Consider the following 16,766-nt stretch of genomic DNA (forward strand, 5'->3'; position numbering starts at 1 on the left):
TGGTCATGGGAACCCCTGGAGGTCTACAAAGCCTACTCAGGGGGTCCACAACTGCTGAGAAAATTAAATATTACCAGGTTAATAAAATGTAGCTAAATAGAGGACCACAATGTACTAGTAGAAAATGTTAAACATTCTGTATATGTAAAGGAATTTGATATTGGTAATTAGTATCCACAAGATTGATTAGTTGGAGCACTGGAAGTCCCTTAAACGGAATGCAATATTAACAATGAGTGGTCTCAATTAAATTTAGAAAACCTCCCAATTAAAATAATTTTTTAATGTTTTAATATTTATTTGTGAAATATTTAAAGTATTTCATCATTTGTATATTTGATGAATGCATGTTCCTCTATTTTTTTGTGTATTGTTTTGCTGTTCAGGGGTTTGAAAGTGCTAAGGCTGGGATCCCCAGCTACCAGTAATGTGTTAGTGGGGGTAATTTTAATCCAACAATGAGTCAGTGGGGGAGGGGCAGGTTCCAATAATGAAGGCGCGGGGTTCCCAGAAGTTAAAAGGTTAAGAGCAAATGCTCTAGACTGCAGGCATTATATACAATATACTCAAGAAAGCATATTTGAGCAATATTCTATCCCTAAATACTAGTCTGAACTTCTGATAAATCAGACTACAGCTTGCCATCATAAATAGTTTGTTAGGAAACAAAAATTCATTCCATCAAACACATTTGGAAATCATCCTACCATAGGCATTTATTAACCACTTGGCTGCTAAGGGGTTTTCCCCTCCTGTGCTGCATATTTATGAATCCCATTATACATGACGAGTTGACCTTGTCATGAGCACAGATTCAGTGTGCCTCATGACGAGTTCACCTTGTCATTAGCATGCAAGTGGTTAAAATATTAAATCAATTGAAACAGAAGCAAAGACAATTCTGCAACATGGTACCAGAACATCTGTAATTGCACTGCCATCCTTGCAAAGAAGGCAAATAGGCACCCAGTTAAGGTATACTTTATTTAGATTTATCATTGATCTAAATGAACATCCACACCTATAGATATCATGGCACATAACAGATACTAGTCTTCACATTAGGAATGCTTTTAATATGTAATTAGCCACATAGTTTTGCAATTCCACAATTGCAGTGTTTTTACAAAAATGTAATGCTGTCTACCTTTCCCTAATGCTATTCTCAACTAGGAGTGTTTTCCATAAATGTAGATTAAACGCGCACAAGAACAGAAAGTAAACCTCATTGTCTGCTAATATATTTGAACAGTGACACTTATTAATGCTGACTTGGACCCAATTAGCTGCAACCCACTTTCTCGTAAAGGAACCCATGTTGAAAAGGACATGAAGTGATCTGTAATCTGGTTTGTCTATTCCTCCCTTCCCAGCAGAACTTTGAGTATCAAGTATCTTGGTCCCTTATTGGTTTTCACCATAGAATTATTAGCATTGCACTTGATTTTTTCCAGTACCTTGCTTTAATTTGTAGAATATTAATTTTTTGGACTAGAATTAAGGTTCTACTGGGTGGTATTCAGATGATGGGCAAGGAGAAGACTCATAGCAAGAGATATCCTTGAAGGGGCATAACTTTATCAAACTTTAAAGGGCTTTCTAACAGAGAGTCTGTAGATTTTGTGATCCTTAGTAATTTAGAGCCTATTACATAGTACCATTTGTTAAAACTGCAGCCACATAAATTATGCTTTAAACTCCAAGGTCTATTAATATTCTTAGAGAGAAATACAACAATGTTCACCAAAAAAAGCATAATGGACAAAGCTATGGGGCTGACATTTCAGTGGCCCTTATATTACCCTAGCTACTGACTTTACTTTTATAAGCCTAATGATACTGATTAAAGCTTCTCCCCAACTTTATATTCATGACTGCTATCACCTAGCCATAGGCCATAGGCAAATAGCATGAATCTTTTTTATTTGGCATAAAGTATAGCTCTCTATGTTGAGCTTGGAGGCTGAGGTAATCAAATTCATCCACCACCTCTCATTTTTCATTATTAATTTTTAATATCCTTCTTGGTTGTTTCCCTCAGCACTCTATCATAACTTTCCATTTTACTGTAATTAGGCATCAGCCACACTAATACTCCAATGTTCCAAAAAGCAAATACAGATAATTTTCTGCCTGAGCAACTGTGACTGTATCATACATACTTAATAGACATGGAGCGCGATCCCAATTAACCAAAGGACAGTGCAATCTGCCTTTAACCAAGTGGTCATTGATTTTTGCAATTATAATTTAGCATTTTCAATTGGACAATGCTCACTATGGTTTCAAACTATAAATTATTTCACCTCTCCCAAAGGGGTATCAATTGAACATAATTCTGTTTAATCATTTCCTTTGCCAGCAATTTTGTGTATGTTTGATGCAAACATTTCAACAATCAATAAAGCAACAAAATTTGATCTATTAGAGTTTGGTTCAGTATATATTGTTGATATTAAATGTTGACAGTCTTGTACAAACTTGAAAATATTGCGAACATTTTTGAATAATTGGTTGGAAACTTACATTTTTAGTTTAACAATACATCTGTTGAGGTCAAATGTTTTTTTTTAAATACAAAACAAATGTAATTTACATCATTTGGATAATCACAAATGTATTTTACGTAACTCAGTTTTCAGCAGTTATTGAAATACTCGTTTGTTTGCACAATATTTCCAGTCAGACCTATGCCTAAATGTATACAATAATTTCTCATTAAGCTTCTAAAATGTATTTTATAAACCCTTTTCCTTTAGTATTAAAATCTGTTGGAAATTAGTTAATTTTTAAACACTTAACTCACCCAAGCTTTATATTTAGCACAACAGAAAATAACATGGTTACATGATATTGATGGTTGGAACTTGTATCTTCATCTCAGCAAATGTATTTGTTTTATGACCATTTGTAGACTCCATGTAGATTTCATAAGGCTAAATTACTTGAACATCTAATATGCTGGCATGGTAAAGCTAATATAAGTTATTTGTAGAGTTTATTATTTGAATGTCTGAGGTTCTTTGTTTGTTGGATTCCATTTTTAGAGACAGTTGGGTAAATCCTTACAACAAAGTATAGTAAACGACTTTCTTAATTCACCTGCTATTAATTTTATAGCCTCAAACTGGGAAAATACAAAATCTTCTCTCAACACAAACATGGTGGGCATGGATTGCCAATACTAGTAAATAAGCTATTTCTTTTTTCAGCAGCACTTCTAAATAATATCTGTTCCATTCACTATTTTAGATGCCCCTGTATGATTACTTCGCAAGTGTACCTTATAAGAAGATGTAATTTTATTTTGGGGTTTTAACGTTATATTACACCTCAATTTGTTATAAGTTTTCATTAGAAACTCATTAGTAGCTCAATTTTTTTTTCTACGCCGATGACACTCAGCTGGTGATTTCCATCTACCCTGTTATATTCCTCAGTAAGGCTCATGTAGCGAAGCAGCCTTTTTCTTACATTGTCCTCACAAATAACATTTCCAACTGTGATCTTTTGCACGTATTTACATGCACAACAATGTTGGATTAGTTTCTCCGAAACTAAACTTTTTTTTACATATAGCTTCTCACAACATTATCACAACACCTGCAACGCCCGGAACATCATGTATAAGGGCTTGTTTTGCACTACATACAAATGACATCACTATCTTCATCCACGGGGTGACACAGCTATCTATATCCATAGCATCACTAATGTATGTGCAAATCACAAGGCTGCTTTCTTTTACAAAAGATAAGCATCCTGCTAGATTGGTAGAGGAAGTAGAGGAGGCATTTCCGCTAACACTGAGGTCCTGGTCCTTGCATGCTGAAAAATCGCCATGCAGTGGTCTGACATCTCGTGAGGGATGTTCAGTTTGTGACCAAGATGGAGTCCTTCACTCTATTCCATCAGTCAATGGGGTTAATTACTCCCTTGGGGGGATTCTTGTCTCTCATAGTAGGAATACGCTAGATTGCTGCTTTGTTTATATGCTTGCATATATACATTGTTTAGCACCATGGTAGAACTATATCCACTATTTATGCTTTTGGTGCTTATAATCACGTTTTTCTGCATCTGTCTATCAATATTTGCAGCCCACGTATTTTATGCAAAAATAATGTTGGTTCTATAAATATTATTGAAAATGTCCCCCTGTGTATTCTCAGTATATTTCTCTGAGAATAAGTGAGAACGGGTGACTGAGCAAAAAGCTCTGTGCTGTTTCCACGATCCCTGAGGGGTCAGGGTTGTTATTTTCAGTGGTGGCCAGAAAACCATTTGCTCCCTAGTAGGCACTGTGAGCTAGCTGGTCTATAGGCCAACATATCTTGTGGGGGTGTCCGGAATCAGTTTTGACAACAAGCCCCTAGTTTATTTTGTCAAAACAATGGGCAGATTCTGCAGATTGGTAGGAACTACACAACACCCTGACTTCAGCTCCAGTCACCTCAACCTAGATCCATGTGTTCAGGAGGTAGCCAGTTGGATTGCCAACTGTAAACTAAAGCTGAATGAGGACAAGACTAAGGTCATGATACAGGGCAACAACTTTAACAAAAAGACATAATCTCCTGTAGCAGATTGTCTGGTGAGACTTCCTAGCCCTAAAGGGTTGATAAAGAACCTTGGAATGTGGCAAGATTCAAGCCCCACTATGAAGCCCCAGGCAAAAAACTTGTAGCCACTTGCTTTGGTGTTCTGTGACATCTTAGAAAGGTGTGAAACTTTCTTCCCTTCTTATCCAGAAAATTAATTGTCCAGGCTCTTATCTTGTCCTGCCTCGATAATAACAATGTTCTTTACCTTGGTTCACCTTGTTATCCGATAAAGAGGCTAAATACCACGCAGAATGCTGCTGCTCAGCTCCTCATGAATGTCCCTAGACTTCAATCTGCAGAGAGGGACTTGAGGGACCTCCATTGGCTCTCAGTTGAGCAGAGGGTTCAGTTTTCAACACTTTTCATTCTGCACTGGTCACTCCACAGAAAAGGTAGTGTCTTAAAATGACCACTTGCTACTCCCTACATCCCTGGAAGATCTATCAGATCTTCCTCAGCACACATATTGCAGGTCCCCAAATTTAGCAGGTCTCGCTGGGATGGCCGTTCATTTTAGCATCACGCCCCTAAACTTTGGAACACTCTTCCCCTTGAATTGTGTCTGATTTCTAATCAGCTCTCATTCTGCAAGGCCCTGAAAATGTCGCATTATAGTAATTAGTCCTGTTTAGGAACTAATTAATATGTTGACTTCTCTAGTGCTGGAGGGCCTCTGGTTAGTCACGTGCTATGTAAGTATCCCAGAATATAAGAATTTGTTATACAATATCAACATTGGTCTTAATCCTACCAAACCATGTCATCACCTACCCTATTTGTTGATGGGAGTTAGATTGAATTATGATATAATAGGATGGAAAAGCTTGTGATCGATTTGAATATGGTAAGTTATCTTCAAACCTCTTAAACTGGGCGTGTGTGACACCTCAAAAATGTGTAGCCTATTCTACTTTCTATGCTAGATCTTTTCAGATGATAAATGGCTGAAATGCATGAATACTACCTATGGCTAGCTAGAAGTAAGTTATAGGGTAACATAAAATCCAAAGAAGTGTTTTGAATTTATGAACTTTGTTCAAAATTGCCAGTGGTAGATGCCTCAACATTATCCGTTATGATTGTTTCTGCGGGCAGCTGCACAACTTGTGTTATTAGAGAACTGAAGTCCTCAGCAAAAACTAACACATAGTATAGTGAGTAGGTGGCAGACTTGAAATTTCAAATAGGATGAACAGCACTTACTTAAGAATATGTAATTCTGCATTTGCACATCTTGATCCATTAAAACGTTGAATATTGTTATGCATCTATTATCAATAACCATGAGTATACGACTGAGGAGCTGTACTAATTAACCCAAATCATCAACTCACCAGAAGCCCTACTATGACTGCATTGACAAAAAAGTTATGGTCCCAAAAATCCATTGTTAAAATATCGTCCTGATGCAAATATTGCATTATAAATATTTAAATGAAAATATTGTCAAGCTGGAGTTCACAATATATAATGGTCACCCAATGTATTTATATTTTTGTAAGCAAATTTAGGACATAATATTTATATGAAAGGACATTTCTGACCATGGTATGACATATAGACAGATGCAAAGTATCCCTGTAATGATGACACCCAGTCTACCCATGTCTCTTGGAGATTTATAACCTAAAATTGTTGAATATATATCTGACATTCAAAATCTCTCCATTTGCTACATAAACATTCTGTAGTGCAGCACAAGACTTTCACTAAATCTCCTTCTTGGCACTTTATGGCCATGTCCCTCGTATTTTGCTGCACATCTGTGTTCATATAGATGACAGTGAATCTACTTTATCTAAAAGAGTCTATGGAGTTACAATTGAATGTGTTCCCTATATATGTGATTCTATCTGTTTTCCGCTGCCCACAACCCATTTTGCATTGCATCCAGAGTTTTAGCTCCTATGATTCATAGTTTACTCACCCTCCTAGCAAATACTCTACATGTTAAACACCATCTTATATGGGTGGGCCTGTTACCTATATACCCGAAGACCCCTTTCTATTTGTATTTAGATGCTGGTGAGTGACAAAATGTAACCCTAGATTAACCAAACCAGATGGCATCACATGATTGGTTAGCACAATCCAACCATTATTACCTTGAAACCCCAGTTTAAATGATAATATTGGGTCTGTTAATTTCTGTTTTATTTCTGAATTGATGATATACAAAAGAGGTATTATCTTCAAAAGTTTCAGTAATGAAAAAATGAGCTCATCACCTTCTAGCTATGGAACAGAGCAGAGTGGACATTAATGTCAAACACTAACAAGGCAGCTGCTAGCAGGCTAATCTAAATTAGCCCCCAGGAGCTTTAGGCAGAAAAAGGTAACTTTCCAAAAGTTTATTTTCCTTAATACGTATTAAAAATCCAATTGCACCATTGAAATGGGCTTTTATTAAGTATTCAAAATAATAGTGGAACTTATTTTTAAATCTGTCCCAACCCCAAGATAGCAGACTTAGGGCCATATGTAGGTAGCTAAATACCGGTCGGTAACGGCCCAAAATCGGTAATTATCCCGTTACCGATCGGTATTTAGCCTTTTCTAATGTAGGAGGCAGGTTTTAAGGATTCAGTAATTTACAGATTCCTTATTTTAAGGAATTGGTAAAATACCAATTCCTTATTTTAAGGAATTGGTAAAATATCGAATCCTTAAAAGCTATATAGGTGGCACTCAAGTGAGTGCATTTTTGCTATCAGAATTCGTTATTTAACACCAACTACAAGTTGGTGGTAAATACCGAATACCTTAAATAGAGCAATTTTTTGCTTTTTTCTCAGTGCCATGTGGCAGACATATATGCCCATAGGGCATGTATGTGCGTCACATGTGCACACATGCACGAATCAGGGGGGCAACAGGGTGTCAATGTCACACCCTGCCACCCTTGAATATGCTCCCCCTATTACCGATTCGGTATTTACCGAATCGGTAATAGTCGATGGCTTCCCATTCCTTCCTTTGGGCCTCCAGGCCCATAGGAATGAATGGGAAGGTGATTCGTTATTACCGATTCGGTAATAACGAATTTTACCGATTTGGTATTTTTTACCGAATTTTTAGCTACATATGAAATACCGATTCCTAAATACCGCATTGGTAAAATTAGGTATTTAGGAATCGGTATTTCATATTTACCTACATCGGGCCCTTCATATTTTAATCTGTGCTCTAGTTGTCATTAAAGACACCTAGAGCATTCCTCAGCGAAAATAGCATTTGAGGCCTTGCCATTAGAGCAACATGATGAGATAAATGTTCTTAATGTTGAACTTTAAATGCACCCTAACTTCTGTGCTACAAGGCCTACAGAGGTGAGAATATCAATATTTAAAAAATTCTCTTTGCCAAAAAAAAGTTCTTTTGACAGGTCCTTTTGCAGCTGTCATGCTTCACTGGTAGGTCTGCAGCCTTGTCATCCTTGTCACATTAGTACATTGCGCAATGAGCGCTGCAGTCTACAGGTGACTATAACATTTGATGCCATGGGTGTAGTTTCACGCTATATACTATGATATACTAGGAGGGTTAAATCTGTCATTCCCAGATTAGCCAAATTCCACATGTTCTAGGTTTCATAGCACAGAGTGTGGGCACTAGATAGCAGCGCCCCAGTTGGAGGAGTCAAAAATCAGCAAAAAATTGGGGTGGCCAAGCAAAAAGGGGCATTTTCTCACAATACTGCTTTGCAAATTCTATTGAAGTTTTGTTATCAGTTTGTCTGTGAGCAGTGGAAACTCAGAGAAAATCTCAGTTTCTTGACTAAAACCACTTTAAGAAAAACATCTTTCATGAGACTTGGGCATGTGATCCCCAGTTTCTTCAGGGTTTCTTGAACTTTTTTATACCTGCAATTAAGTGTCCCAAGGGTCAGTCGAAAGGGGGTTTAAAGGCATGGGTACGTCAAGACCTTTTTGATAAAGTTATAGAGCTACCCACTAAGAACAGGGACATTCAGCCCTTGACTAAAACCACTTTAAGAAAGACATCTTTCATGAGACTTGGGCATGTGATCCCCAGTTTCTTCAGGGTTTCTTGAACTTTTTTATACCTGCTATTAAGGGTCCCAAGGGTCGGTCGAAAGGGGGTTTAATGGTATGGGTACGTCAAGACCTTTTTGATAAAGTTATAGAGCTACCCACTAAGAACAGGGACATTCAGCTGATCAGGCTATCACTGGGCTCCCTGGGCGTCCTTGACATATATAACTTATACGTTCGAGGGTCGGGGGGAGCTAAATCTCAGGTTTTGGCGGCCCTGGACACCCTGATAGGGTCGCAGCCGAGCGAGAATAACATCATCATTGCCGGTGATTTAAACATGACTTATGAGCCACTTATAACTGGTGATTGGCGTGCAGGAGACGACGAGGATTCCCAGTGGGGGTCCCTAATTTAGAATTAAAACCTATTTACAGATGGGCAGATAACATTATCCAAATGAATGGGATATGCTGTGAGAGAGGGCTCAGAGCATTAAATGGTAGAACTCCGAGCGATGGACAAGGGGAAAACACCTTTGATAATGGCCGCTCGAGAAGTAGGATTGATTATGTTATCTGCAACCTCCCAATTTGGCACCTCATTAATGATATGAAGGTGGTGGCAAGACAGGAAAGCGATCATAACCCCCTATGCACTACCCATGGGTTGTGGAGGAGAGAGGAAGGGGGCCGAATGGGGCTGAACAGGCCTTATTTGAGATTGTCCCAACAAACGACATGAGACGGGTAAGGTGGGGACTAGTAATGATTCAAGAAAGGGTTTTGGAAAATATTAACGAGGAATTAGACAAAACCATTACTGCCATGGCCAGCTTTCAAGGAATAGAGGATAATCTATGGCAAATTACTAATCTCCATGAGAAATTCTTTGAAACCATAAGGGGTCACTTTATCAAGGAAGTACCAAAGACAGCAGGTAAAAATATACACCCATTAAGAGTGGGGTGGTACATTAACGATTGTAGAGCGGCAAGAACATCCCTAGGTGTTGCCCTAAAGAAAAGAGACCCTAATGCTGTAAGACTGGCTAGGCAGAATTACAAGAAAACCATTTATTTGGCAAAGAAATTATGGGACGAAGATCACTGGCATACCCTCAAATCAGCGAGTACCTTAAAGGATTCCAAACTCTTTTGGAATATTGTTAAGTGGGGGAAAGGAGGCCGCCCAGAACCCCCTGTTAATTATGTATCGCAGAAAAGTTGGGTAGACCACTTTGGCCCACAATATGCATGTAGTCATGAAGACAGGCTCAGGGATTCGATAAATAATGTCCTCAGTTCAGAACCACCATTTACTAATAGTGATATAAAAGTGGCATTGAAAGCTGTTTTAAGGGGAAAAGCACCGGGACCCGATGGGGTTCCAGCGGATGTCTTCCTCCAAAATAAAATGCCCTGGGATCGGTATATTATGAAGGTGGCCAATGCTGTGGCCCTGGGAGCTCCAGTACCAAGGTCATGGCAAGGGGCCATAACAATCCCAATATACAAGAAGGGCAACAAAGCTCAGGCTGGGAACTATAGGCCCATCAGCCTGATCGATACAATACAAAAGGTGATTGGGAAAATGACTTTAGATAAAATCCTAGACTGGGCTGAAGAAGAACATATCCTAACCCCATTTCAGGCTGGTTTCTGCAAATTAATGAGTACCACTGATCAGATCTTCCGTTTTATTTTATTGCATTGGAAGACTGTATTATTAGGGAAAGGTAGTATCTATGCCGCTTTTATCGATTTGCGAGCAGCTTTCGATTTAGTGCCACGGGCAAAGCTGTGGAATGTATTGAACAAGCTAGGAATGCCATCAGATATCCTCACGCTAGTTATGAGATTACACGAGACAAATCACGCAAAAATCCAATTGGGGGGTATGGGCAAGTCACTCCTGAATTCCCTGTGGAGCGGGGGGTTCGTCAGGGCTGCGCCATGGCCCCCACGCTCTTCTCATTATATATTAATGGGATAGTTGGACGTATGCTGTCAGAATCTGTAGATGCCCCCACTTTGGCTGGAATGAAAACCCCGATTCTGTTATTTGCGGATGATACTCTCATTATATCAAAGACTCCTAGTGGTCTACAGCGAGCACTGAATATATTTGAGGATTTCTGCACTGACCATGGGTTGGAGGTAAACGTGGCAAAAACCAAACTTATGGCGTTCAACCCACACAAAAGTTTTAAAGGGATTTTTTTATGAATGGGCTAAAAGTGGAATTTGTGTCAGATTTTGTGTATTTGGGCATACATGTGGCCAAGGTCATTAAGTGGGGGAAACACGTTGAAATGGCGGCCTTGAAACTCCGCCAAAATGCGGGAGCAGTATTGGTCGAGCACAAGAAATCTTTCACTAAGCCTATTCAACCAGCTCTCCAAGTGTACACGGCAAAAGCCCTAAGCTCGGCACTATATGGTGCTGAGATATGGGGATATGACAACTTGACACCTCTAACACTTGCTGAGAACAAATTTCTGCGCAACCTTGTTATTCTACCCAAGAACTCACCAATGAAACCACTGCAATATGATCTAGGCAGGAAAGCCTTGGTAGATATGGCTAGATTGCGCCCAATACTATACTCGCGACGGTTATGGGTAACACCTGAACTTGCCCACTATGCCCAGGGTTTTTTTGATGTAATCAAAAACGATCATATCCACAAAATAACCTGGTTAAAGTTTCTTTCTAAAAATCTAGTGGAAATGGGTATGAAGGGGTTGTGGGAGAACCCTGCAGTAGGCCCATTCCCATCAAAGGTTATGCTAAAAGAAAAATATTGGGAAAATATTGCGTATCGAAATTGGAATATTGCTGATCCCTCCTCCATGGAGGGCCGTTTCCTTGAATGTAAAGCTGTGCCTAAGTTAGAGTCATATTGGGACGGTATCACAAAACCGGGAGATAGAAAGCTCTACTTCCAACTTAGAGCGGGGTCCCTCCCAATAAGATCGTTAACAGGAAGGTGGTCTTCAGGCAGTTCCAACTAGTGCCCGGCTTGTAAGACTGATAAAGAAACTATCGCCCATCTTTTCTTTGTATGTATAGCTTATAGCACTCCGAGACGAGTGTGGCTAAAAGCTGTTTGCAGACTCCTAGGTACAAGGGACAGTGCGGTGGCACTGAGATTAATTTGCACCAGCACTTTACCTGTCATTTCATATGCAGTTGCAAAATATCTTGGATGGGTCTGGGCTATTAGGAAAAAATTAATGTCATGAATAAACTTGATTCCGCATAGTATTTTTAATGATTCTAGAAATTTTCAAAATGAATTGAATCCATGAGTGATGTATACGAAAGACCTTATAAGACCCCCATAAATACATGAATGTATAGATTGTTTTTAAAAGTGTAATATTGTTAATTTGTTTTAACTGTATTTTTAAGTATATGTGCACGTTGGTCATTGTTAATTGAATTGGATTTGTATTAACAAATGGAAGTCTTAACAATCATGCTTTTATGAGTTATTTTACCTCGAATAAAGCTACTTTGAATTGAATTGAAAGACATAATGTACAGCTGTCCTCCTCCTAACTCCAATCTTTCTTCTTCCTTTTTTGACACCATGAAGCCCTAATTATGTTTTTCTTCTTCCAAGTCTAGTTTGATAACATGTGTTTTCATTCTTGATTGTTTTAACTAAACCTTTCATTTTTCAACTTATTTTTCAAATCTCAATAAGGTCTGGATCACCCTCTATTTTCAATTTGTATTCCTATGTATAATGTTTATGTGTGTTCATTTATCTTCAACTTCTCAGATGTCAGCATTTTTTAACATTAATAAATAATCTGTAGTACATGATTCCCTTTTCTTGATCCCTTTGCAGTTTCACTGCTTCCATGTGCACTATGTAAATTCCTTTCATTCACTCTTTTGTCAGGAAAATTATGACATGTTATTCCACCTTTATTTTTTAGCCACTTACTGTACTTTAAAATAGTTCATTCTCATGTTCATTTCCCACTCCCTCCTATTTTCCATATATTTATTCATAACATCACTTACTTTTAATGATTAGTTTAGTAAATATTCATCATTTTGCAAGTACCTGTAAAGAGCATTGAACTAAAAACTGTATAAATTGAAGCATAATTGAATACATGTATGTCTTACCTATATTGTATTGTTTCAGATGTGGTTGACGCTCTCAGTTTTGTCATTAAAATTCTTACTATATTAAATAAAAATACAAAATTTATCTGAAAGAGAAAAAGAACAAAAGGCTAAATCATTTATAGATGATGAATTCAAAATCCAAAGAGGTGAGATATGAATTAAATGTTTTTGCCAATCAAAAGCCATTGATAATTAATGAAGATTGAAAAGTAAGCTGGTAATCTAAAGAAGAGTGTAATTCTATTCAAACACACACTTTGTTTGGTTTCACATACAGTACATTTAATATGTCACCTTTACTTCTCAAAACTTATAAATGTATCAAGTCATTGGATCATTAGCAGTTTGTGGGAATGAGTAGGTAATCCTAAATTGGTAGTACTACAGCTGCACCAAATTCTGATTCTCCCACTCTATTTAGAGGTGGGGACATGCAGGGTCTTTGACAGTAGAGCCTCCACTTGCTCCACGATCGGGACCCTCTGAACTGATAGCCCATCCACCACAGACCCTTCAGGGCATAGTGACAGCCATCCCATCCTATTTAGGATGGGGTGGTTGCCACTAGATTGCCTTGCCCTCGACCGCCATGCTGAACATGGATAGTCCCAGGGAGGGAAATCCCCTAAGATTTCACATGCACAAGGAGGAAACTTCCTATGCCCCAGTGCCATTGATTAGTGTTCTTCAAAAATACTTTTTGCTTTGAGAGCTTATTGTTGAAAAAAAAGCATTTTCAAGGAGAGGTAATCAAACATGATAACAACTCAGGAAAGCTTCCTGCGTGATGGGGGTTTATAGGTATGGTAAGCCACATTCAGCCGAGAGCAGAGGAGATGTCCTCTGTTGACTTGGCAGACTGGCAGACTGGCAGACCATCCCCCATACATTAAATGACCCCCATAGTTTTCTAAAGCATATATTCACCCTATACATATACAAACAACTTTAAAATCAGTGAAGCAGAACCTTAATTTTTTTAGATTGTTTCTATAAATGTAGCTTACCTCTGAAGTAACTTGCTTTTTGGACTTATGAAAGAGGAAAATACTTTCATATTTTGGAAGAAATTGAGATCCTATTGTTCTCTTAACTTCCCTGGGGAAATAAAGCACGGGCGACTTATGTACAAAGGTGTCTTGCATTCACAAAATCTGCAATTGACAAAAACAAAGGGTTTGTGATGCAAAACACCACTTTTTAAAAAAATGTAGCAGGTCTTTTTGTGAGCCTTTCTGACTCCTAACAGTGCTTTTGCATCTATTCCGAATGTAATTAGGAGGGGGTGTAAAAGAGTCGTCCATCTTCTATTTGGAAGTTCAAATGGAATAAATCAGTTGTTTGTGACTAAAATTGTGGTGAGAACTATTGATCAGTTAATGTCCCCAGATTCAGGAGAATAAGTGATTCACAAGAGGGGAATCTCTCCCCTTGAGTTATATTCTCCTTTGTAACTAATGTAGGTGCTTTAGTTAGTGGGTGTAGGGATAGGGGGGAGTAGGAAGTGGTCCAAATGGTGGCTCTCTCTTTAATGGACTACATTTAAAAAGACTGAACACTAGGACAGAAGAATGCTGTCCAATGCAGGCATCTATCCTTCATTTTGTATTCACTAATGGGGAGGAAATGACCATCTTTGGTGCAGTATTACTCCATATATTTGCTTTCTTTAACTAAACCTGTTTTTGTTGGTCAAATGATTTTGCACACTTTACTGCTGCTAGCACACTGCTTGTGCTGTCATTTTGAAACATGGTAAAATTGTCATAAATCTAATTGGCACAATTAATTTAGTTATAACCCCAAGTATATGGTACTTCATATACCTAGGACCTGTAAATTAAATGCTACAAGTGGACTGCAGCACCCATTTTTCTATACACTAAAGTAGCACTGTAAAACATTGTATCCAGGCTTGCCCTTGTATCCTGTGGTGACAATTTTAAACTGACATTTTGACCTGACAAAAAACCTTTTGTCAGGCCTAAAACTACTTTTTTACTCATAAACCACCCGTAAGGTAAGCCTCACATACCCATGGAGCAGGAAGCAAGGTATTTAAAAATCATGACAGGTATATTTGGTATTTTACATGTCCTGGCAGTGAAAACCTTCAAATAATGTTTAATTATAACAAGGCTAGTTCTGCCATGGGAAAACACTAGGTTTCATTGTATCACCCTATAGCGACTAAATTCAGTTTGGTAGAAGTTAGAGAAATGAATCAATAACTCATTGTAATATTAATGTAAAATCCACCTTAATTGTAAGGTCAGATTTTAAATTACTATGTTGAAAATTATACTTTAAAATATTTGTAATTTTCATCTCTGAACCAAATTTGCCTAGTTTCTACCAATGTTACCTGACTGGTAAATGGCTCTCCTGTGGTGAGATTTAGATTTCTCCCAGGCAGTTGCCTAAGGCTTGGGTGTGGAGAGGTGTTTCCTCCTTGAAAAGGATGGCCTGGGATCTGTGCACAGCTCCTTCGTAAGTTTCAAAGGTTGCATATCCTGTCACTGGCAGATCTAGTTCACACCTAGGTCTGCCTCCTTTGTCGTTCTACTCAGCTTTGCTGCAAACCCCAGAATAGGTTTGGAGTTACCACAAGGGAGGATTTACTTATCCCCATAACTAGATCCCTGGGTGGGCACAGAAAGTTCTGAAGAGGGTAAACAAAGGTGGTATCATGTTGAATTGATTTAGAGAGCAGCACTGTTGGATAGGTTACAGTAAAACAAAAGACGTTCTGCAAAAGTCATTAAGGTCATAGCTGGGAAATATTATCCCTTTTGCTATGGGAGCGGCCAGGAGTTTCCTCCACCCACAGGCTGGCACTGGGCATAAATCTGGCCCTCCATGTAGCCTTCTCAGAACACTCCTGGACCTGTGAAGATCAGAAGAAAGATCTGTTTGAATCTTGAAGGAAGACTGGGCTTGCTTACTTGAACCGGGGACCTGCAAAGTGACTCCAAGGGTCAGTTGGCTGATCTTTTGTTTGAGCTACAGGGACACAATCAGCTTCCAGGGGCATTATTCTACAACTACCCAGCTAACCATTGCTATCTGGAGCTGCCCTAGACCCTGCTGCTGGCCATTGTTGGAGTGAGTGCTAACTTTTAAGTGGTGCCACACAGGTCCTGGACATGTGGTAGGTGTTAGAGTGTGCTCCTCCTGTTCCCAAACTGCAAGATCTGGGACATAGAAAGTTTTTGTCAACTTTATACCTGAAAAATCATCAGAGACTGGGACCGTCGTCAAGGTCACAGCTTTTAATATCGATTTGCTGGTCAGCCTCAGCTTGCTGGTTTGCCCTGCTGAAGGAGATCAGACTTTTAAAAAGTTTCCAAGTCCAAACATAGATGATTTCATCAGGACCTGGGCGGAGTAGCAACCCATCGATTTTGAGACCCTTGTGGGCACAGAATCTGGACAATGCCACTCTGAGCCAAACTTCCTACAACGGCGACCTCACAGGAACCTCACATTTCAGCACCCCGTCAAAGTAGAGTCTTGCTTCAGAGCCAGTTTCCAGCCTTCCCCGCTGACAACTCATCAATGACCAGTTTTTCCATAAAATATTTTATGTCCGAATGTAAACTTGCCACAGGACAAATCTGGTCCTTGTATCTGACCTGCACTCCATTAACTCTTGACTTTGACCCGGTCTAGCGTGACCACATTGCTGTAGTTGGCACTTTGTGCTATTTTTGCACTATTTTTAAATTTCAACTTTAGAAATTCATATCTAAGATCCTACTGATTGGAATGTTGTCATGTTTGTGTCATTTTCTTTATTCAATTTGTTTTATTTGAAACACTTTACATTGTTTTTTCCATTTTATAAACCAATACAACACTTGTTACGAATGCACCTGCATTAACCAACAGTGATGCGCCTATACCTTCTCCCTGATGGATGTGGCTATGGCTTCCCATCTCTTCTCCACACAAGTTAAATGCAGTGTACAGGCCTGCTTTGTATAATTGATATGTATTTCTTTATAAGCCCTGGTT

The 16,766-nt window shown here is 38.8% G+C and overlaps 1 protein-coding gene across 2 annotated transcripts in view; it reads right to left on the minus strand.

The window, feature by feature from the left end:
• The window catches only part of CRHR2 (corticotropin releasing hormone receptor 2), a 1,496,074-nt gene that overhangs the window by 181,272 nt on the left and 1,298,036 nt on the right, over positions 1–16,766 (minus strand). For both annotated transcript variants that reach the window (XM_078665281.1, XM_078665282.1), the window contains one exon: positions 12,747–12,832. In XM_078665281.1, the coding sequence (XP_078521407.1) occupies positions 12,747–12,832 (86 nt within the window). The remainder of the gene's footprint in view (positions 1–12,746; positions 12,833–16,766) is intronic.

Source organism: Lissotriton helveticus, chromosome 10 (genome assembly GCF_964261635.1).
Source record: "Lissotriton helveticus chromosome 10, aLisHel1.1, whole genome shotgun sequence".
NCBI classification, from domain to species: domain Eukaryota; kingdom Metazoa; phylum Chordata; class Amphibia; order Caudata; family Salamandridae; genus Lissotriton; species Lissotriton helveticus.